At 37.9% G+C, this 24622-nt stretch overlaps 1 protein-coding gene across 6 annotated transcripts in view; it reads left to right on the top strand.

Annotated features, from left to right (window-relative positions):
* Zip48c (Zinc/iron regulated transporter-related protein 48C) overlaps positions 1-24622 on the top strand; it is a 50863-nt gene that overhangs the window by 9160 nt on the left and 17081 nt on the right. The window contains exon 5 of one of the 6 annotated variants that reach the window (XM_076777212.1): positions 24248-24306. The exons of the other annotated variants lie outside the window; for them this stretch is intronic. Coding sequence (XP_076633327.1) covers positions 24248-24306 — 59 coding nt within the window. The remainder of the gene's footprint in view (positions 1-24247; positions 24307-24622) is intronic. 6 annotated transcript variants of the gene reach the window in all.

Genomic DNA, 24622 nt, shown 5'->3' with positions numbered 1-24622 from the left:
AAAATTTCTCTTAATCTACATGAGTATAGCTAGAGAAATACGTAGGGGATTTTTAAAATATTAATTTTTGTGTGATTGGCGAGCATTTGAAGCAGAAAGTTCAATTTTGTACAAAAGATGGGGCAATCATTTGTCAATAAATAATGTTAAAATTAACTTATCGAAGATCCCCTACGTATTTCTCTAGCTATACTCATGCAGATTAAGAGAAAATTTTCTGTTTTTTTCCAGACACAGTCAGTTACACTGCGTGCCGCGGAACGTCTCAAATTCAAAACACGCCTCGCGAGAATGGCTCCAACGTCGTCTTTTTGCACTATTTTTGAATAAATATTTTTTTTTTAACACTTAACGACATGGTTAATAACATTTTTGAATATTATTATCCTCTTACTTTTCCATCCATCTAAAAAAAAAATCGCAAGAAAACGCTTTATTTCAGGTTTTTACCCCTTAAGAAAACAGAATGCGCGTAAATCGGTATTTCGACTACGTCTATTCTCGTGGAAACCTTACTGTAAAATAACGTTTCTTCGAGGGTATTTTATTTATTCTGATATTCGAGACAATAAGCAAACCGACGTAAAGGCAGTATCGCCCAAGTTTCCCGGTTATGAATGAATCGTCGGTTTGGTCCGAAAGATGACCCCGACTGATAGCAAAGTCATGCGTTGCGTATCGCCACGCAGCGGTTCGTGCTGTGCGTACATCGTTATCGATGCGCGTGTTCCTTCAGGCGCCGTATCGTCGTCGACAGAAATCTTACGCATGAAAAATAATTTTTTTAATCGAACTAAAATTGTTTCTTTCCAACGGTAGTTTTCAATTCTAAACGTTGAGATCGTAACCATCCCGTAAGTACTACGAAAGTTTAACACGTTGACTGCCAGTCTAAAATCCTAAAATTGTTTACGAGACCAAAACTTTGGTTTTAAGCAATTGTAAACTACACAACTTAAAAGTTGTCGTACTAGTTATCATTGTAATCTCATTAAAGTTTAAGAAGCCTATTTAAATTTATTTTCTTTGACATTTTAATTTCAGAATTAGTTGTTTTAGTTTCACTGTTAAAAATTCTGTCACCCATATATGGGCGACGTGGCAGTCAAAGTATTAAGAACAGGACGCGAAAGTAGCAATGGGATCGTCAAAAGAAATCTTACGCAGGAAAAATAATTATTTTAATCGAAATTGTTTCTTTTCCACTACTTTTTTCATTTCTAAACGTTGAGATCGTAGTCTTCTCATAAATACTAATAAAGTCGAAGAACAGGACGAGCAAGTAGCAATAGGATCGTCAAAAGAAATCTTACGCATGAAAAATAATTTTTTTAATCGAACTAAAATTGTTTCTTTCCAATGGTAGTTTTCAATTCTAAACGTTGAGATCGTAATCATCCCGTAAGTACTACGAAAGTTTAACACGTTGACTGCCAGTCTAAAATCCTAAAATTGTTTACGAGACCAAAACTTTGGTTTTAAGCAATTGTAAACTACACAACTTAAAAGTTGTCGTACTAGTTACCATTGTAATCTCATTAAAGTTTAAGAAGCCTATTTAAATTTATTTTCTTTGACATTTTAATTTCAGAATTAGTTGTTTTAGTTTCACTGTTAAAAATTCTGTCACCCATATATGGGCGACGTGGCAGTCAAAGTATTAAGAACAGGACGCGAAAGTAGCAATGGGATCGTCAAAAGAAATCTTACGCAGGAAAAATAATTATTTTAATCGAAATTGTTTCTTTTCCACTACTTTTTTCATTTCTAAACGTTGAGATCGTAGTCTTCTCATAAATACTAATAAAGTCGAAGAACAGGACGAGCAAGTAGCAATGGTATCGTCGAAAGAAATCTTACGCATGAAAAATAATTTTTTTGAACGAAATTGTTTCTTTTCCACTGGTATTTTTCAATTCTAAACGTTGAGATCGTAACCTTCCCGTAAGTACAACGAAAGTTGAAGAACAGGACGCGCAAGTAGCAATGGGATCGGTGTTTAATACGTACTACTTGCCATGTGTACTTAATGACAAGTATTTCGCGAGCACATTAAACGAAACATTTGCAATTTACGAGGGCCATTCGATTCCAGCGATACAAATCTCTGGCATCGAATATTGAACTCGATCCGTTTCGCCGCTAATTACGAGCAGAATTCGCGATAGCAGGCAACGATCGACCAAAGTAATCGGTAGGTCGCGTCGAAGAGAAGATCGATCGATTCGCGATAAAAGAACAAACGATGGAGTTCGCTCCTCCCAAGTAACACGACCTGTTTCGAGGAGCCGGAGCCGCAAGCGTGCGTCGTCGTTCGGAAAATCACTCAACCTTGAGCATTTATCGACCCAGCATGCCCTTTTGTAGCCGAACTCGTTCGTAACGAGCGACATTCCACTCTCACGATGATTGCGATTAAGTCCGTGTTCGTGTCCCATGCTTATTTTCAGAGGTACCAAACCAACGTAACACTCTCGATTAACTATATTTTTCACTTCGAAACAATAACCGATAGAACGTAAGCCATACTTTGAGCTCCATTTCCCGTCTACATAAATCTTAAAGCCGATCGCGGTCTATAGTGACTGTCACTTAAAATACCTAGCGCTTCAGCCGATATTTTTTCAATAAAACATGAAAATTGTACTAAATTATTGAAATTCGCATAGAAGCATAAAAAAACCTTTAGTAGTACTCAGTAAATTAAATGAAATTCGAGGTTGCACATGAAACTTAGCGTGAATCCCCAATTTTTTCTTGTGTAGCAATGCTTAGCAACGATTGTCATATGCGTTATTCTGTCAAAAAATCAATAAAGAAGACTTAAAATGTGACAAATTACAGTAACGGAGCGTGAGTTAGTTATTTATCACTATAAAAACAAAAAAAGTTATAATGAAATTAGTAAAATTATTAATCGAGTAGAAGCACAGTTCAGTGTATAATAAAACGATACGAAGAAGAGGATCGTGTAGTGAATAAATTAAAAGAGAGGCCTGATGAGAAATTGAATATCAGGGATGAACGATGGATTATTAGAAAAATTAAGAATGATCCGAGGATCAGTGCTCAAAAATTAGCGTCGGAAGTTGAAAAACATTTACATAAGAAAGTAAGTGACTGAACCATTAAAAGAATATTAAGAAAACAGAAGTATCATGGTAGAGTTGCTCGAAAGAAGCCGTTCATAAGTTTGCAAAATAGGAAGAAAGGGGTACGAGTTTGCTAAGAAGTATACAGGGTGTAGGGCCATCCCTGGGAAAAATTTTAATGGGAGATTCTAGAGGCCAAAATAAGACAAAAATAGCGAATACCAATTTGTTGATGGAGGCTTCGTTAAATAGTTATTAACGTTTAAAGTTCCTCTCGTACTGAATTTTTTTCTTGAAAATGTTCAGGATTTCGGGGGTATGTCTATTCACCAAAAATGATTGTAATTGACCCCCGTAATCGAAAATAATTTTTCCAGAACAATTTGAAATTTTTTTCTTTGTCGAAAGGCACCTACCCACTGTCGATTTTTCTTAAAAACTCGTTTTTCAGTTTTAATAAATTTGGTTGACGCTATACAGAAAAGTTGTCTAATACTTTTTTGTAGGTACCCATAAGCTCTAGGTTACGAATAAATTTCAATGAGATACGTTCACTATTGTAGGAGTAATGGTCGTTTGAAAATTGGATCATTTTTATGGGGGTTTTCTCACTTTACGGAATCAAGGAACAACTTTTCGAACATTGTTGGAATTTCTACATATTCTTCACCAAACTACGCATTGTTCCCCTTTCGAAACATTAAAATCGTCCAATCCGTTCAGGAGTTATGACATTTTAAAGTTTCAGGGAAGCATTTCTGGCCTCACATTAGATTTTCCATAAGGAATTTTTTTTCTCAAAAATGCGTAGGGTTTGAAGGGTATATGTAATGAGCAAAAATGATTGTAATCGACCCTTGCAAACCAAAATAATTTTTCCGAAACGATTTGACAAATTGTTTTTTGTTAATAGATTTCAGCGCCTACTCGAATTTTTTTCTCAAAAATGGGTAGGATTTCAGAAGTATGTGTATTCACCAAAAATGATTGTAATTGATCTCTGCATCCAAAAATAATATTTTCAGAATGACTTGAAATTTTTTAATTAATTTTTTTAATAACTTTTTAATGAAACCTCTGCCAAGAAATTGATATTCTTGATTTTCGTCTCATTTTGATCTCTGGAATCTCTCATTATAATTTTTTCTAGGGGTGGCCGAACACCCTGTATAGGGTGAGTAATATGTACATATAGGGTGTTCAGCCACCCTTGGGAAAAATTTTAATGAGGGATTCTAGAGGCCAAAATAAGACGAAAATCAAGAATACTAATTTGTCGATGGAGATTTTGATAAAAAGTTATTAACAATGAAATTCAAAAACTTCAAATCGTTCTGAAAAAATTATTTTCGATTGCGGGGCTGAAATACAATCATTTTTCGTGAATACACATACCCCTGAAAACCTACCCACTTTCGAGAAAAAAATTTAAGTAGGTACTGAAATTTTTAAACGAAATTAAAAAATTTCAAATCATACTAAAAAAATTATATTTAGTTACAGTGGTTAATTACAAGAATTTTTGGTCAATAGACATACCCCCGAATTCCTACTCAGATTCGAGAAAAAAAATTCCTTACCGAAAATATAATTTCTGGCCAGAAATGTCTGCCCGAATTTTCATGCGAATCTTTAAAACGTCATAACTTCTGAACGGATTGGACGATTTTAATGTTTAAAAAAGCAAACGACGCGTATTTTAGTGTAGAATATGTAGAAATTCTAAAAATATTCGAAAAGTTGTTTCTTGATCCCCTAAAATGAGAAAAACCCTATAAAAATGATCCAATTTTCAAACAGCCATAACTCCTACGATAGTGAATATATTTCAATGAAACTTTTTTCTGAAGTAGAGCTCATGGGTACCTACAAAAAAGTATTAGACAACTTTTCTGTAGGGCGTCAAATAAAATTATCAAAAATGAAAAACGAATTTTTAAGAAAAATCGACGGGGGGTAGGTGCCTAAATTTTTCGACAAAATTAAAAAATTTCAAATCGTTCTGGAAAAATTATTTTCTATTGCGGTGTCAATTAGAATCATTTTTGGTGAATAGACCTACCCCCAAAATCCTACTCCCTTTCTAGAAAAAAATTCAGTACGGATGCAACTTTAAACGTTAATAACTTTTTAACGAATCCTTCATCAACATATTGGTATTCTTGATTTTCGTCTTATTTTGACCTCTAGAATCTCCCATTAAAATTTTTCTCAGGAGTGGCCGAACACCCTGTATATCCTATTGTATTATATGAAATATACAAATACATCAAATGTCCTATCATTTTGTCCGATAGTGTAGTTATGATAATTGAGAGTTCTGTCGTTCTCATTTGTTTTGGTAAAAAACTACCTGTAATACGCTATATGGTCCACCCTGCTCCCATTTCATTATTTCTATTAATAGAAATATGAATTTACATGAAAATCCGAAGTCTAGTTAATGAGAATTGAGAGTTCTGTCGTTCTTATTGGAAAAGTTTATATTTAACATTGAAAATATCAAACAGCGTGATCGGAAGTCCGGAAAGTGTTCTAAAGATGAAGAAAAACATTGAAATTGATTTTTAGATTTGTCTTGGTAGAAAAGAGCCTGTAATACTAAGCCATATGGCCCATCTGCTCCCATTTCATTATTTCTATTAATAGAAATATGAATTTGCATGAAGATCCGCAGTCTAGTTAATGATAATTGAGAGTTCTGTCGTTCTCATTGGAAAATTCTATATTTAGTATTAAAAATATCGTGATCGGAAGTCGGGTAAGTATTCGAAAGATGAAGAAAAACATTGAAATTGATATTTAGATTTGTTTTGGTAGAAAAGAGTCTGTAATACGCTGTATGGCCCACTTGCTCCCATTTCATTATTTCTATTAATAGAAATATGAATTTGCACGAAAATCCGCAGTCTAGTTAATGATAATTGACAGTTTTATCGTTCTTATTGGAAAAGTTTATATTTAATGAAAGATGAAGAAAAACATTGAAATTGATTTTTAGATTTGTTTTGGTAGAAAAGAGCCTGTAATACGCCATATGGCCCATCTGCTCCCATTTCATTATTTCTATTAATAGAAATATGAATTTACATGAAGATCCGCAGTCTAGTTAATGATAATTGAGAGTTCTATCGTTCTTATTGGAAAATTCTATATTTACTATTGAAAATATCGTGATCGGAAGTCGGGAAAGTGTTCGAAAGATGAAGAAAAACATTGAAATTGATATTTAGATTTGTTTTGGTAGAAAAGAGCCTGTAATGCGCTGTATGGCTCACCCTGTATACTTTATGAACGGCGCAGAAAAAAAGAACCTCGAGAAAGAGATCGTTGCCACCGCGTCCCGGTCAAGGAAAACATCGTCGAGACACCGTCATGGAAATGAATTTTTACGTAACGGCCCGCATTGCTTGCTCGATCGGTTTGGCCAGGCGCATTCGACGTGTCCTTTCCGAGGAAAAGTAATTCATTCCCGAGACGGAGTTGTGGAACGGGCCACAAGTTCCGGTCGAAGCGACGAAAGAATCATGAATGAAACGTTTCGTTGTCTCTGCCCAGCGCGGCTCGTGTCAGTCCTCGACGCATAGCCAACAAAGAAGGGACAAGAAATAGAGCGGGAAAAGGAGAAAAAAGACGCGCTCTCCTGGTAGGTAGGAGTTACGGAGAGGTGGACAGCCGATAAGAATGACGATATTTGCACTCGTAAAACGCTTAAGGAGATCTGGTACTGAGTCACCCTTAGAGTTATGCGGATTTTTCGCGGAATCTGGGTCCGCCGTTTCCTTTTTTTTCCGTATTCAACGTGTTTCCCACTCGACATGCAGCCATTCTCCGTCGATGTACGCTCGCGTCATTCTTTATTGCGCCGCAAAAATACCTGTTTAAGGTTTATGAACTGCCTCTGTTCGTCGTGTCCGGCGCTCGTCGTCGATCCTTTATCGCTCGTTGGCGTTTCAGCGCGATCGCGCGAGGCGATCCGTGCCCGCGCGTCCGTTCCGATTCGGAGAAACGTTCGTTTACTCGATCGTGCGCGTACGTGCGCGCCGAAGACTAAATCGACCATTGTCCGGTCAAGTTTTTCTCGTCGTTTGTTCGCTGTGCCTCGAATACTCTCGATAATTCTTGGGTTTTGCGAGATCGATACTCGCTCGATAATCGCGCGAGCGCACTCGAAACGATCGAAAAGGTAACGGGGGGGCATCCATCCGATTTGTGTACGCGCCGTCCCGTCGAGTCCTCGTTAGTCGTTTTTTTATTAACGCGATGGTTAGCAATAGAGGAAACGGCGAAGAGGATAAAGATGAAGAAGGAGAAGAAGAAGGAGGGTGAGAGCGATAGCGTGCGTAAAAACAGAGGAACTACGGAGTGCCGGGTTGGCGTGGCACGTAGATGAGGTGGTGCTATGTTAAACATGGCGCCGGACAAAGCTGCCGACGAAACCACCTCATTTCAGTGCTATCCTCCTGCCTGTCTTATTATATACCGACCCACCAGTGCTCACCGCACCGCGGCCCCTCTCTGTCCTCTTGTCTCTACTCCTCTCTTTTTACTTCCCCGCTCTCTTCTCTACCTTTTACCCTTTCTCTCGAGCTCTATCTCTGCCGTCTTTTTCCGTCTTTGGCTCTGGACACTGGTTGCCTTCGGTTCCTTCTCTTTTCGTTTACCTTCAAAGCGTTATAGCGCCGTCTACCAACTACCATACATATAACCATCGCGAGAGAGCCACGCGAAGTTTGCAATTTGTTTAGCCATCGTGCTATATACCCGGCTTTCTAGCGGTAGTATAATATTTTTACTCATAATCGAACTCGGCGACTACGATACCTGTTGTCTTAACACCAGGTTTACGGAACGCGTCAATTTCATGGATTACAGATTCCAAACTTAACCAGTTAACTGTTTCGACCTCTTTGGAAAATGCGTATCTAAATTGCGTCGTACAAATTTAGCGGTGACGAGCATATTCGTCAAACACAGAGTATGTGTAATATGAAATTACGAGGGTCGTTCAATAAGCTAGAGTTTTTTTTTATTTTTCAACATAATCTCCTTTTGGCTCTATACACTCTTCCAAGCGTTTCTCTAACTTTTTTAAGCCGTCTAAAAAGTAAGATTTCGGAAGGTCCCCAAAATAGGCAACTGTTTGGGCGGTGATCTCCTCGTTCGACGTGAACCGTTGTCCGCCGAGCCATTTTTTTAAGTTTGGAAATAAAAAAAAGTCACCTAGGGGCCAAATCCGGTAAATACGGTGGATGTTGTAATAATTCGACCTTTAATTCCATGACTTTGGCCATTGAAACTGCACAGGTGTGTACCCGTGCATTGTCTTGATTCAAGAGCAAGTTTCTTGTTTCGATCGACAACAAAAATGAAACTATGTGGTGGATATAACTGAAACTTTGACAGTTGTCTAGTGAGTCATGATGATTACTAAAAACAAACCATTTTCGATGCTACGAACGCCAGATCTTGGATTTTCTAAGGGCTTATTGAACGACCCTCGTAGGTTATAATAAAATGTTTTTTATTTTTTTATTTCATTATTCACATTTATTTATTTACTTAAATTAACATAAAAAAAAACATGAAAAATCAATTTCTTACTTCTTACGGGATCCTCATCCCATTTTTTATTACCAGGTGTGCCACTTCCTACATAGTCTAAAACAATATACAGGGTGTTCGATCACCCCTGGGAAAAATTTTAATGGAAAATTCTAGAGGCCAAAATAAGACGAAAATCAAGAATATCAATTTCTTGATTGAGGCTTCGTTAAAAAGTTATTAAAAAAATAAATTAAAAAATTTCAAATCGTTCTGGAAAAAATATTTTCAGTTGCAGGGGTCAATTACAAGAATTTTTGGTCAATAGACATACCCCCGAATTCCTACTCAGATTCGAGAAAAAAAATTCCTTACCGAAAATATAATTTCTGGCCAGAAATGTCTGCCCGAATTTTCATGCGAATCTTTAAAACGTCATAACTTCTGAACGGATTGGACGATTTTAATGTTTAAAAAAGCAAACGACGCGTATTTTAGTGTAGAATATGTAGAAATTCTAAAAATATTCGAAAAGTTGTTTCTTGACCCCCTAAAATGAGAAAAATCCCATAAAAATGATCCAATTTTCAAACAGCAATAACTCCCACGATAGTGAATATATTTCAATGAAACTTTTTTCTGAAGTAGAGCTCATGGGTACCTACAAAAAAGTATTAGACAACTTTTCTGTAGGGCGTCAAATAAAATTATCAAAAATGAAAAACTAATTTTTAAGAAAAATCGACAGGGGGGGGGGTAGGTGCCTAAATTTTTCGGCGAAAAAAAAAAATTTCAAATCGTTCTGGGAAAATTATTTTCAGTTGCGGGGGTCAATTAGAATCATTTTTAGTGAATAGACATACTTCCAAAATCCTACGCATTTTCGAAAAAAAAATTCAATATTGGCGGAACTTTAAACGTTAATAACTTCTTAACGAAGCCTCCATCAACAAATTGGTGTTCTTAATTTTTGTCTTATTTTAGCTTCTAGAATTTGTCATTAAAATTTTTCTCAGGGGTGGCCGAATAACTTGTATGAATTCGTAATTGCTTCTGTGATGAGTAATAAAAGACAACGATACATTTACGAAAAATAATTTATACTATATACGCCTTTTTTTATATTAATTATTTATAAACTTTTATATCGACGGGTCTCGAAATATTTCAAACATCTTGAAGTTTACGTATATATTTTAGTTTTCACTAAAATTGCAATTTAAACTGCAAATTGTCACTACGTATTACTCATGACGAATATACTCGTCATAACACAAAATTTTGCACTTTTTTCATGACGAGTATACTCGTCAGAAACAGTTAACTGGTTAACTCATAAATATTATTTGCTGGCAATTCATGCTGAATTTGATTAATATAATGATACAAATATACAGGGTGTTACGTTACAGCCTGTAACGTTACTCACGATTTTTCACCCACTTGCAGCCATCTGACAAAAAAAAGTTTAGAAGAAGAATTGTAGGGTATGAAGTGCACAATAGATATCAGTAAAAAAAACTTGGAAAACAGTTTGTTTTTATGACGAAATCGTGGTCACCTTGGATTTTACAAATAGGACCATACATTTTTTTCCCCCATAGTCAGAGGATATCGAGACGAATTTAAAACACTTGTTACATGATATTTTTACTAACATATTACTTAATTTACAGAAGTAGAAATGTGAAATATTTAGCTTTTCGTCGTATTTGACTTTGACAATGTAAACGTTATTTGACCCCGAAAAGATTACTGACTGTAAACACGCAATTAGAACATAAAAAAAATGCACTTTATTTAATTACATGTTCGAAATGCATTCCACCTTCTGCGACGCAATATTCTGCTCTTTTACAGAAGTTTGAATGTGTTGCTGCAGTTAGACTTGCTGGATCTACAGCTCTGCATGCTGAGATGATTCTTTTTTGCATTTCTTTGATATTTGTAATTGTAATTAAACAACGGACTGTAAATATCTCCATTAAAAAATATCCGTCCGTACATGCTAATACTGCGATCTTGAAATGTAGCATCAAGACAATTTGTAACTTCTCGTGAATTGTGTGCTGGACAGCCATCTTGTTGATAGTCAAGAGTATTACTAAGAGTATAGTACATAAGTATTTCTTTTTTCATGTTGTTGGGAATATTCTCCATTAATTGCGGAAGTTTCTCACGCAAAAAGTGTAAATATCTTTGTGGTATTAAATTCTCTTTGTAGAAATATGGCCGAATCAAATGGCTGCAAATGGGTGACATCCTGTATATCCCAATTAAAAGCAAAACCACGTTTTAATGTAACTGTCAACGTAACGGATTTCGATAAAAATGCGTGCAATGAATGTTCGTGAATCTAAACGACAGATCTCGTCGAACATACACACAGATACGAGTTTCGAACTTGCTTGTTTCTATTCTACGACGATCGTTCGTTTTCGTAACGTACGGTTTTCACTGTTCCCTTAATTGTTGCACTTTGTACTCGGTGCTTATCACACGCGGAAAGCCAGTTCTGACGTGTGTTAATAGCGACGGAAGTCGGTTACGATATAGGACTTCCCGCTTAGCCTCCGTGCATAGTATTATAAGTGCACGTGCGCCATGGTAGATACAATACCGGCCGCAACTCGGAACCTCCTCCTCCGCAACAAAGTGCCTTCCGTTGTCAACGGATTTCGCCTGGTAACCTGTTCTATCGCAGGCTCTCGACGTTGGCCAATTTCATGCAAACGGAACTCTTACTGCAGGGATTAATGTAAACGCGACACGTTGCGCGCGCAACCGAAGGTCGACCACGACGCGTCTCGATACGATCGACGCAAATGAACAAATCGCGGCTCGTTTCCTATAAAAGTCATTACGCGATTACATACGGGATTGCATTAACCGAGCGCGGAGCGAGCCAAGGTTCTCGAATCTAGATACAGGCTACTAAAATGATGCGTTCGTTGAATTGGATCTTGAACGACGAACGATCGGATATATTCTCGTCTGTTCTGCGTACGATCAGTCAGGCACAGCCGTTCACGGGACGAAAGATTCTGAGAACTGGACTCGCGAGACATTCTCTAGGCTAGTGACACGCCGATACTTTTCTCGTCTCGTGTTTCGCGTTCGTGCGTCGTCTTCTCTTCTTCCTTTTGCTAAATCTCGACTCCTTCCTGCTTTTCGTCATTCTTCCCGGCGTTTCTTCTCGTCAAGATTACCGGTAATTGTGAATTGTAGATCAGTAAGAAAATCGTAAGCGTGCGAATGACTAATAGTTATTACGGAAGAGGTAGGAGGAGGGAGAGAAATTTTCGTAAAATGGCGGGAAAAAGGATCGATCGTAGTGACAGGATGAGAGCACGTTTGTCATTGCGGCGTTCTCCTTGTTCTCTTCTCTTTCACCCTTGTCGGTCGTTTCTCTGTCTCCTCTAGTTGGTTAATTCGTTTCTCTTTCTCTGGCATCGGACGATGCACCGGCGCGCACGGTGCAGCGACTTCGCAATGCTTGGAATGCGGCGGCATTACGCATGCGCGCCGCGTACCTTACTCGGAACAGACGAACAGCCGGATCCGTTATGCCTCTCGACGACGACCTCAGGATTATCTGTACAGACTATTCGACAAACTAGCGTGTTTTTGCAAATCAAAATGTCCGACAGATGTCCCACGTGTTACCTATCCGCGGAGTTGTTTCTTCCTTCTGTGTCCCCGGTGGCTCACGGTTGGACACCTGCTTTTGGAATCTCGCTCGCGAATGCGCCCTCGATTCGGTGAGCCTCCTTACCGCAGAATGCGTTGCAATTAGTGGCGGGATTATGCTGCGTATACAGGGTGTCTCGCCAGAAACAGGACATCTAATTATCACTTGTATTTTTTACGAAAGATTTATTGCTATTCGTTGCTTCGACTTCAGAAAAGCGATCAAGTTCCAGAGAAAAGTTAGGCAGTGGATTCCAATTGTCTTTTAGTTATCTTAACTACAGCGACCTTTAATAGGTCTATCGGTCCGTGACTCTTGTAATGGAAAGTCTTCGACAGATATACACATTTTTCTATAATCTTCCCGTTTGTTTGAAGTAACACGTCGTAAAACATGTACCGATAGTTGGACCTTAGTAATCTGATGACAAGTAAGCCTTGGACACGTATCTGTAGTACATTGATAGCGTATCTTTTGCCATCGGTGAAACAAGAGAGACACGGAGAAAGCATGTTTGATTCTAAATTGTGAGGTTAGAGTCTAGCGTCGATCTACACTCTATTCATGAGTAGATACATATTAATTTCTGTTGTAAGATAGTAAAGAAAACGATATGCACGATATATATTTACAGTGAGCGTCAATATAGAGTTAACATTAAAAATTTTCAACTTGTCTTTGAAATAATTATAAAGGTATGAAGGAAAATAGGAGAAAAGTGTATGATATTGAAAGCTTAATTTGTCTTATATAAAAAACAATAAACAAACTTATAACGCAAAGAACAAAAAAAAAATTCCTTTTTCTTGAGTCAATATGAAGTTAACATCTATAGATATCGATAACAATTTTTTCTTTTTTCCGTAAAATGAATACTTTGTTGAACTTGCCGACTTTCCCGACGCCATATTGCTAAACAGCGATGCCAAAATAACCAAAAATTCTTACAATACTTATAATTACTAACACAAAACCAGAGGTGTTAACTTTATATTGACTCAAGAACAAGTGACTCCTTGTTCTTTGTGTTACAAGTTTGTTTATTGTTAACTTATTAACAAAAGATGTATAGTTTTTACAAGAGATAAATTATGCATTCAGCACGATACAACTTTTTCCTATTTCCTTTCATAGCTTTTAAATTTCATTTAAAAGAGAAGTTTTAAGCGTTAACTTTATATTGATGCTCACTGTATGTTTTACAAGATAATTAGACGAATTCTATTCTGTTTCTGGCGGATATCGCAAGTCGTAGTTGTCAAAATAAATGTATCGTTTCCTACTCACTTGATGTTACGTAATTAACCCCTTGCCGTACAATGACGAGTCTGGCTCATGACAAGTTCTTAATGTTAAGTTTAACAATTATGAGGCAATTATTTGTCATCAAGTCATATATTAAAGTCAACGCATTGTTACATTTACGAGGTATTCGTAAAACAAATCTATACTTTTTTGTGGTTCTTCTTTGTACGAACTAATTTAAACAAAATTAAATAGTATACGTTTGACAAATTATTTGGAATTAAATGGTACGTTAAGGGGTTAAGTTCGAAATTTATTATATTTCCAGACACTAACTTTTTGTACTAGTTGCGATCCTGTCTTCGGTCGCAATTATTGGAGTGTTTATCGTCGTCGCGACTGTTTTTCCAAATCGTTCGTTCGTGAAACGATGAAAATATCCCCGAACAATGGAGAGGGTGAAAGTTCCCCGAGAAAATTTCTCGATCGTATTTGTGACTTGACAAAATTAAATAGTATACGTTTGACGAATTATGTGGAATTAAATTGTACATCAAGGGGTTAAGTTCGAAGTTTATTATATTTCCAGATACTAGCTTTTTGTACTAGTCCCGATCCTGTTTTCGGTCGCAATTATTCGAGTGTTTATCATCGTCGCGACGGTTTTTCGAAATCGGTCGTTCGTGAAACGATGAAAATATCCCCGAACAATGGAGTGGGTGAAAGTTCCCCGAGAAAATTTCTCGATCGTATTTGTGACTTGACAAAATTAAATAGTATACGTTTGACGAATTATGTGGAATTAAATTGTACATCAAGGGGTTAAGTTCGAAGTTTATTATATTTCCAGATACTAGCTTTTTGTACTAGTCGCGATCCTGTCTTCGGTCGCAATTATTCGAGTGTTTATCATCGTCGCAACGGTTTTTCGAAATCGGTCGTTCGTGAAACGATGAAAATATCCCCGAACAATGGCGAGGGTGAAAGTTCCCCGGGGAGATTTCTCGATCGTATTTGTGACTTGACAGGAGAAGACGCGCAGCGATCGTGGAGGCAGTGGAAAAGGCAGCGGGGTTGAACATGGTCTTATGATTTTATGGTGTTAGGCCGTGGCCGGTGGCCTCGGGACTCGGAGCTGAGAAGAGCCGGAGAGCTCGCCTTGGCGTTGGTGGAATGCGGGACGGGCAAATCGCGGTCGGCCCGCTTGCGCCTCGTTCCCATGCATTCCTTACTCCCTCTCTCGTTTCTCCTCACTCTCTTATCTCTGCACCCCCTCCTTTCGCCTCTCAGTCTCACTCTCCCTCCTTTTTCTCTTGCTCTCGCTCCTTAGTTTTCTCACACAAACACGTTTATACGTGTACGTTTGTCTTTCGTTACTTCTCTCCCTTCGGTTCTCTTTTTAACGAGCGTTATACGGAACGCGTGTAAAGATACACACACACGCGCGCGTAACGGACAGATTTCCTTCTCTTTCTTTCGTTCGCCCCCCCCCTCCCCCTCCCACGCTATCTTTGTCTGTCTATCGCTATCCTTCGTCTATCTCTATCTGTATCTTTCAGGTTCACCAATCGCGCGGCCGGTTCCTCCGAGAGATTCTTCGTGTTTCCTTCAGGACCGTTCCTCCTCGTCTTTTTACTTCTCTTCCTTCTCTTTGATTTCCTCCTACTCTTCGTCCGATATATACTTCCTTTGGAAGTCGACCCGACGCGAACGAGAAGTCCTCGTTATGGTATCTCGAGCTATCGAATTTTGCTGCTAGTTGCCGCAGTAGTTCCGCCAACATCTAGATCGATCGAGTTTGCCCATCGAAAACGATCTGCTCTAAGATCGTTTTCAGCATCCACCGCACGAAAGGCTCGACGGTACGACATTTCAGAATTCGAGGATTAGCTCGTCCATAGACGCGTTCGAAGGTTCGCATCTTCCTTTGAAACAGAAGTTTCCGGAATAACGCGGCACTGGCTTTAATAAACATCGGACGAAAGTCGACCGGCAATCATCGTTAGACATTTCGTACGAGCAAAGTATCCCGGGGAAAGTAATTTACAATTCTTTCGGTCGTTGCACGAGCACGGAGGTGAGGATAGGTGTTGCCACGTAAGGACAACCGCGGCCTTATGGAATGCAAAATGGCGACCGCGGTGCGTCCAACGAAGCTACTCGGGCCGCCATGTTGGTACACACCGGCGAAGTGTGCTGTTATGTTCGATAGCCCGTTAAGTTCAACGATATCAACGTACCGCGAGGCTAATTTCAGCAATTTCGTTAACGAAGCAAATTTTTTTTTATGGCTGTCCTCGCTAGACCACCGACTTAGAGCGTGATCGAATACGCGTCGATAACGGTGTAGCCACGATACGAGTTTGACCGCGGGGAACTAAAATACGCGCGTGCTACTTTTTTTATGGTTACCAACCAGTTTGGTAAGATCTCTTTTTCCCCTACTAGGAGATATCTTCGATTTTCGGCTCGAGACAGCGCGACGCCCTCGCGCAGAATTCCTGGGGCGACGTATCGTTTCTGGTTTAAAAGGCAAACAACGAACACCGCGGTTTAATTCCGTTTTACGATCGCGCACGCGTGTTTGCGCGTGCAGCCGCGATCTTCATCGAACGGTACCGCCACACCGAGCATATGAACGCGATTTGACGTTTTAACCAGGCGACAAAGCGCCTACGTACCGTCGACACTGCGAAAAGATTAAGAAAGAAATTACGTGGTTCCAAGGTTTTCCGGTGGTCCTTCACGGATCGCGTAAAAGTCGGCCCGGTGCGTCGTCGACGCGATAAACGGTTTCTAATCTAGAAACAAACGGTACTAGAGAAAAAGGAGAAGATAACGGCTAATAGCGTTTTCAAACGTTACGTTTGGCACACGTGCGCCAATCGAGATAATCATTGGTAAACTGTTAATTTTATTATCAACGCGACGGAGGCGCGCGAACAAACGCGCGAAAATAGGTTCGGAAGCGATCTCCTTGGAAATGTGTTCTAAATCGGCCTCGCGGCGATGGCGGTTTCATAGAAAAAGGAGAGAGAAGAAACGTGGCCGTCGAAAGACTCGCGGAAGATCTATTCCTACGTCGATACTTTCTCCCGGATCCTGAGCGTTGAGGATCAAATACTCGGGCGGCATCTTTGCTCCCTTAGACACTTGCGCTTCTCCCTTTTGTAAGGTTATCTGTACGCGACTTCTCTTCTCGTAACTTACAGCTAAGTCGATCTATCGTCTCCGCTCGAGCTCGGTTCTTTCCACGTCGAATCTTAACTGCGAATCATCGGTCTCGCGGGCAATCGCTTTCATGGTATAGAAACACGGTGTATAAGTCAAATTTATGAGTAAGAATATCGAGCACCGACACTATCGATGTGGTCTCGTTTGATCTTAGCGTGCGGGGAGGAACAAAATGGAGGAGTGGACGAGAGAAAAGTCAAAAGATTCGACATTTTTTATCCGCAACGGGACAACATTAATAAAGTGATAACGATGTTCGTTAAACTTACAGCATATCGTATAGGTCTTCGTATCGCCTAGCATCTTTAACAGGAGTGAACGAGATCCACGGGGATAAACTCACCTGGCGTATGCACGAGAGCGTAACCGTGAAAGCTCGAATTATTGGGTTCGCCAAATATATCGTGTGAATCTTGGCGATACTTACCTTTGAGCGCTGTGAAACACAATTAACTCCAGTTTAAATCTTTAAAGCAGATACTTATTTCATAGTTGACATTTACTTGTATATTTGCAATATATATTACAAACGGAGCATTTGCGACGTATTCTGTCGTTACGTTTTGAAAAACGAACAAACGAGGTGCAAAACTGTACAAATTTATGTAAAATATACCGGAGAGAGTGACCGGAGAGAGAAGTTTCTTAACACGTTTAATACCATGGGGGTCACCGGTGACCGGCACTCAATTTGTCGGTAGCGCCGTGGGGGCCACCGGTGACCGGCAACATCAGCATTAGTAGAAATACGTAATTAGAATAAATGTCAATACTTATACATTTTTCAATATTACCATTGTTACTACAATGGTGTGCAAAAATTAATGCAGTATAGAACATATAAAAATAGTTTTATTTATACAACCAGTACAGTGTTCGCAATAAGAGTGTTCGATTCAGAATAGATTATCCAGACAATCGATCTTTTTAACACCTTGAAGTACAATGACGAGCCTGACTCGTTGCAAGTTCTGATGTCAAGTTTCACAATCATAAGGCTACTCACGTGTCATCAAGTCTTGTATATTAAAATCAACACTTTTTTACACTCATGAGGTAATCGTAAAATAAATTTATTCTCTTTCGTGGCCATTCCTTGTAAAAACAAAGTTAAACACTATACGTTTGAAAAATTATTTGGAATTAAATCGTACGTCAAGGGGTTAATACAGTTTTCGATATTTTTGAATCGATTCTTGGATATTTTATTTTGGCACAAATCCATTTCTTTTTTAGAGTGAAAATGCAGTTTCTTTCATTGTACTTATAGTGTGATTTTATAAGACTTTCCTGTTTGTCCTCAAATCTACATTTTAAAAGTTTAAAAACAGCTACAAGTAAGAAAAGAAAAATTAATATTAACTTTGAAAAAGTATTACAGACTGTTCATATAATTTCTAGTTTGAGAACCATTCTTTAAATTAAAAATTTTTATATCAATCGTTAAAAATTCTGTTTTATTTGTCATATTACAAAAATTGAATGATAAAATTGATCACTTACTCTCACTGGTGGTTTCAAATTTATTTAAAAAATACAGACGTCTAAAGTTTACAACTTTTTTAAAAATGGGTGGAATTTTTTTCATTCCATTGTATTGAATTTTGTTTAAAATTGAATATGATGTAGACCATACGATATTTCAGGTAATTCAAGTCATCACTTTGCGGGATTCGAATTTATTTCAAAGATACAAACTTCTAAAGTTTTATCTTGGAGACTATTTATCGTATTGAAATGTTTTATTTCAGTTTCATTAGGAAAAGAGTAGCATTTCGAAATAAATTTTGTTCTAAATGAAAAACCAACTTTGCAATACCGGAAATTATAATTAAATTTTTATTTTACTGATTTATTATTATGGACAAAATTTATTTAAAAAAGCCAATCATTTCCAAATATAACTGAAAAAAATACATTTCTACACGATAAATAGTTTTCGAGATAAAAATTCCTAAGTACAATCAATTTTTACAAAAGCCGTAAACTTCAGAGACCTGTATTATTTAAACAAATCCTAAACCAACAATATGATGACTTAAATAATCCTTAATATCGTATGGTCTTTATAATATTCAATTTTAAACAATATCTCAAACGTCGAGGGAAAAAAGTGATCGGTTTGTGATGGATTGATCCATTATTAGTTTACTTTAATAATTTTGTTAAGAACTTGTATTTCTAGTGCCTCACAAAACAAAGAATACTGTTTGGAAGTATTTCATCCTCATTAGTGCTGGTGGCAAATGCAAACTTTGTTAATTATTAATTGTTTTATTTGTCATATCATAAACATAAATTATAAATATGTAAATTTGACTTAAAGATTTCGAAGTTTATATAAAACACGATAACCCATCAATATTTCAATATTAATAGATAGTATACTGAAGTGGTATTTTGAACGATTTCATAAATCGATTTTTTAATAGATCGATTCTTCAGAGTTCGATTTCATGCTGCATCGATTTTAGTCGCTTCAATTTAGCATGGATTCAATAATTGATTCTTCTTGCACGAATCCAACATCCCTACTTCGCATTATGTCATGACCTTTTTAGTACAATTTTTTGCAGTTGTCTTAACTAGTTCCTTTTAATTTATTTCATCATATATTTTGCAAAATCGTCGCACTGTTCCCAGTACTTTCTCCAGCATTTTTTTAAACTTATAACGTGGTTTTCTTTTGAGTTATACTAATTTTAAAGGCTAACGAAAAAATTAAATAGAAGATATGAAATGCAAAAATTTGTGTAGAGTATAAAAGTGTAAATAGACGCTCTTACCTGATTGTTGGATCTGCTCGAAAATACTAAACAAGCGAAACAGTTGCTTAACAACTTGAATAAGCAATGTGAGACAACTGATAATAGCAGGAAATAAGAAAATCGCGCGAACTCGAAGAAATGCATTTCAACGCCACGGAGGTCACCGGTGACCTCCAGCAAGATAAATTCATTAAACATGATTATACGCCTCAACTTATCTGTTGTAGATAATATTTCAACATAATATGTATAACAAGATACAAAATGCATGTTGGCATTCGACGTGTTGAAACATTTTTATTTTATTTAAAATTCGCTCTCTGTAAAATCCCCTCAATGGACAAAATCTCAATTCGTAAGAGGTCATTGAATATCGTTTGTTTATGGGAATTATGAAACTATTTGAAAGATGGTAATAGATTAGGGTGCAAAAATTTATTATCGAATGAAGATATTTCCTACCATATTTCCTACCATCAAAGTATAAAAACTGAGATATTGAAAATCTTTTGACATGTATTTTTAGCTTTTATATCATGGAATATGTGCAGACATTTAGCGAATCAGTCCAACAATTCCTTTAGAAAATATTTTAACTTCCGTCAAATGCTCGGGAAGCGTCGATTTTAACATTCAGAGGCCGTGATAAACGTATGAACTGTCTGATGATCCTAACATTATTGGTCGGTGGTGTTTCTCGTGCGCGTAACTCGATGATTCGAGCGTCTGGCCGCGCGCGGCTACTTACGAGCCAAGATAAAAGCCGGTGGCAAGTTAACGAGAAAGTTGAACGCGCAGTTTTAAGGATATTCGTAAAGGACGCGGAAAGGCTGTTCGATGTCGTTGGTCTAGCTGTCTGGTAGTACGGTAGACGAAGACTCCGGGAGTCAGCGGCCCTGACCGTGGAAATCAGAAAGAAGAACTCAGGAAGGAAAAGAAACCGGCCTGTAGAAACGCTTGGAAGGAGTAGCAGAAAAGAAGAGAGAAGCAGTAACGCGGATGATCAAGGTAGAGGAGGACACGGAACGAAAGAAGGAGGGAAAAATACGAAGGTGAAGCCAGAATGGAGGAAGGGGGACGATCATTCTCGGAACTTGGGTGACCTCCCCTGGTGCAACTGGCGAACAGCCGGACCCAACGGGTTAACTGTACAACCACTTATGTACCTCGATGCTATAGGAATGCGACAACGATGCCGTCCCATGAAATAACGCACTACACGCCGCGGCATGACATACCATACCATGTGCTCCCCGGCCCTATACGAGGGAACGCGTTCTAGCCTATACCGGTGATCCTGCATTGGAAGGAGGAGCTTGGATCACGTCATTCATTCACCTGCTCAGCCACCTCGCCGCTCTCTGCCAACCGACCGCTGATCTATTGTTCCTTGGAAATTCTAACCGTTCGTCGATCGCGGCGATCCACTGTGTCGGATCGCGGAACACCTCGCTTATTGTCTCGAACGTCGGCCCTCGGAGCTTTTTCTGCTTCCCGTCGTATCTCACAAGCCACGGCCTACCTCCGCGCTGATCGCGTTTAGCCTCAGAATGCATTCGGCTTTTTAGCTAGCCTCCCCGACGTGTTCCTTTCTTGCGATACGCGTATCGTTTACTCCTCAATTGAATTCTGTCTATGCGAGAGTACCTGCGAATCTTTCGCGACACGAAAGCTAAGGTCGTACGAGACCTTAGTTACCGCATTCCTACCGTCTGAACGGACGGTTTTTCCACTTCTCCTTCCCCTAGTTTACCGAGTATCCGATCTTGCCGAGCCATTCATTCGGCTAGTCTGTCTCCTCCGATGAGTCTCGGTACCGTTTTCTTGCTTCTTACGGTTGAATCGGATTCTCGTCGACCTACGGATCGTTTCTCGGTCGATTTGCGGTCCGGTTGACTCGGGGCAGCCCCCCTTTACCGGAAATTCCACCGGTCGTCTAGCTTCAATCCGTTTTCTATTGTCTCGGATGAAAATTTTTAATGCTCGCTTCTGGCACCGTCGAAGATTAAAACAGTCCGTACGCGGAGGAACGATTCGCTTGGGGGTAAACATTTCTTCGCCATTCCAGCGTGGATTCCTCTGGCACGGTTCATTCATTCCTTCGGCCCCTCCATTTTTACCTCGAGATTCTTCGTTTCGCGTAAATCGCACGGTACGCGTCTCGTGTTTGGAAGAAAAGATCTATGGAACTGAACGAGGCTCGATCGACAGGAGAAAATAAAATTCACCGACGATTTAAAAGTCTTTCTAAATGCCCTGGAGTGCCGGTGCAATATGTGCCTTGTCTGCATTTGAGTGTTACGTATACGTACACGATCGTGTTGGTTCATTCACCTGCTGCGTAGCTCGCTCTCCTGCGTTCCCCGCGCCGTCGCTTCTTCTCTTGGCTTCTTTCGTTCAGTCTGTCTGGGCTCCCTTCATTATACTCTGTCTGTATTAATCCTTGGACCGTATATAGATCACGATTACGTATCCACAAAGTTTTAAAGAAAATTTCGAGACAAAGATATCGTTCGAATATTCGTTCGATTATAAATTGTTGCATTTATAGATCGTCTGGAAATAATTTTTAAAATATCATTGTCCGTGAAAATTGTCAATGTTGCTCGATGAAGCGCCACGACCCGTGAATCGAAAAGCGATAATGAATATGATAGGTACATACAGTTATTCACAAAATTGAACGTATACCTAAGTTGGCAATAGTGATTGGCGGAAAAGTGAACAAAAACACACATTTTCAAAAGTAAAGACAGAATATATATTTTATTTGGATATTTCAGCAGTTAATTTTTTAACAAAATTTTTGTTAAAAATTACCTATTTATCTATATTGGATACTAAATGTAAAAGTACTCTTATTTCATCGTCACAGAATTGAGCTTACAGATATTACATTATACAAAAAATAACAAAGTTAAACGTAATTTTAATACAGGGCGTTCAACCACCCCTGGGAAAAATTTTAATAGGGGATTCTAGAGGCCAAAATAAGACGAAAATCAAGAATACCAATTTGTTGATGGAGGCTTCGTTGAAAAGTTATTAACAATTAAATTCAAAAATTTCAAATCGTTCTGAAAAAATTATTTTCGGTTGCGGGGCTGAATTACTATCATTTTTCGTGAATACACATACCCCTGAAATACTACCCACTTTCGAGAAAAAAATTCGAGTAGGTACTGAAATTTTTAGACGAAATTAAAAAATTTCAAATCATACTAAAAAAATTATATTTAGTTACAGTGGGTAATTACAATCATTTTTGGTCATTATAAATACCTCCGAAATCCTACTCAGTTTCGAGAAAAAAATTCCTCACCGAAAATATAATTTCTGGCCAGAAATGTCTGCCCGAATTTTCATGTGAATCTTTAAAACGTCATAACTTCTGAACGGATTGGACGATTTTAATGTTTAAAAAAGCAAACGACGCGTATTTTAGTGTAGAATATGTACAAATCTTAAAAATATACGAAATGTTGTTTCTTGACCCCCTAAAATGAGAAAAATCCCATAAAAATGATCCAATTTTCAAACAGCAATAACTCCCACGATAGTGAATATATTTCAATGAAACTTTTTTCTGAAGTAGAGCTCATGGGTACCTACAAAAAAGTATTAGACAACTTTTCTGTAGGGCGTCAAATAAAATTATCAAAAATGAAAAACTAATTTTTAAGAAAAATCGACTGGGGGTAGGTGCCTAAATTTTTCGAAGAAAAAAAAATTTCAAATCGTTCTAAAAAAATTATTTTTGATTGCAGGGGTCAATTATAATCATATTTGGTCAATAACCATACCCCCGAAATCCTACGCATTTTCGAGAAAAAAATTGTTTACCGAAAATATAATTTCTGACCGGAAATATTTGCCCGAATTTTCATGTGAATCTTTGAAACGTCATAACTTCTGAACAGATTGGACGATTTTAATGTTTAAAAAAGCAAACGACGCGTATTTTAGTGTAGAATATTTGAAATTCTAAAAATATTCGAAAAGTTGTTCCTTAACCGCCTAAAATGAGAAAACCCCCATAAAAATGGTCCAATTTTCAAACAGCCATAACTCCTACGATAGAGAATATATTTCAACGAAACTTTTTTCTAAAGTAGAGCTCATGGGTAGCTACAAAAAAGTATTAGACAACTTTTTTGTAGGTCATCAAATAAAATTATCAAAAATGAAAAACTAATTTTTAAGAAAAATCGACAGGGGGTAGGTGGCTAAATCTTTCAGCGAAAAAAAAAATTACAAATCGTTCTGGAAAAATTATTTTCGGTTGCGGGGGTCAATTACAATAATTTTTGGTGAACAGACCTACCCCCGAAATCCTATTCCCTTTCTAGAAAAAAATTCAGTATGGGTGGAACTTTAAACGTTAATAACTTTTTAACGAAGCCTCCATCAACAAATTAGTATTCTTGATTTTCGTCGTATTTGGACCTCTAGAATCTCCCATTAAAATTTTTCCCAGGGGTGGCCGAACACCCTGTATATCGTTGCATAATCTTGTGTATCTATAACTGCCTTTAAACATGTAGTCATCGACTTGACTAGTTTTTTTATTTGTTAAACTCGAAATATTTTTTCATATTTCCTCAAACTTACATAGCTGTTGTATCTGACTTATTGCTAAATCTACGATCACTCAATTTTAACTTTATTTTCAGCTACAGCTGCTCAAATGGATTAATATCCAGTGATTGTGGAGAGATTTTCAATACTTTTGGTACGTTATAGAGTAATCATTCTTTGACAATATATGACGTATGTAATATACCAGCAGCATTTGCAATTGTTCGGACGAAAACATTCAATTTTTATTTAAATGTCGAGATATTTGATCTTATCTATGATCGTTTCGATAAATTCATTGTTACCAACTCTGTTGGTTGCCATACATCCCCATAACATGATCGAACTCCCGCTGTGCTTCATTGTTGGAATTATGTTATTCTTGTTAAGTTCCTCGTTCGGTTTTCGTCAAATTATTCTATCATCCGAATTAAATAAGGTAATTTTGACTTCTTTCGAGAATATTATAT

Source organism: Colletes latitarsis, chromosome 11 (assembly GCF_051014445.1).
Source record: "Colletes latitarsis isolate SP2378_abdomen chromosome 11, iyColLati1, whole genome shotgun sequence".
NCBI lineage: Eukaryota > Metazoa > Arthropoda > Insecta > Hymenoptera > Colletidae > Colletes > Colletes latitarsis.
The sequence above is the reverse complement of the archived record's forward strand: the minus strand, read 5'-3'. Positions and strand labels throughout refer to the sequence as shown.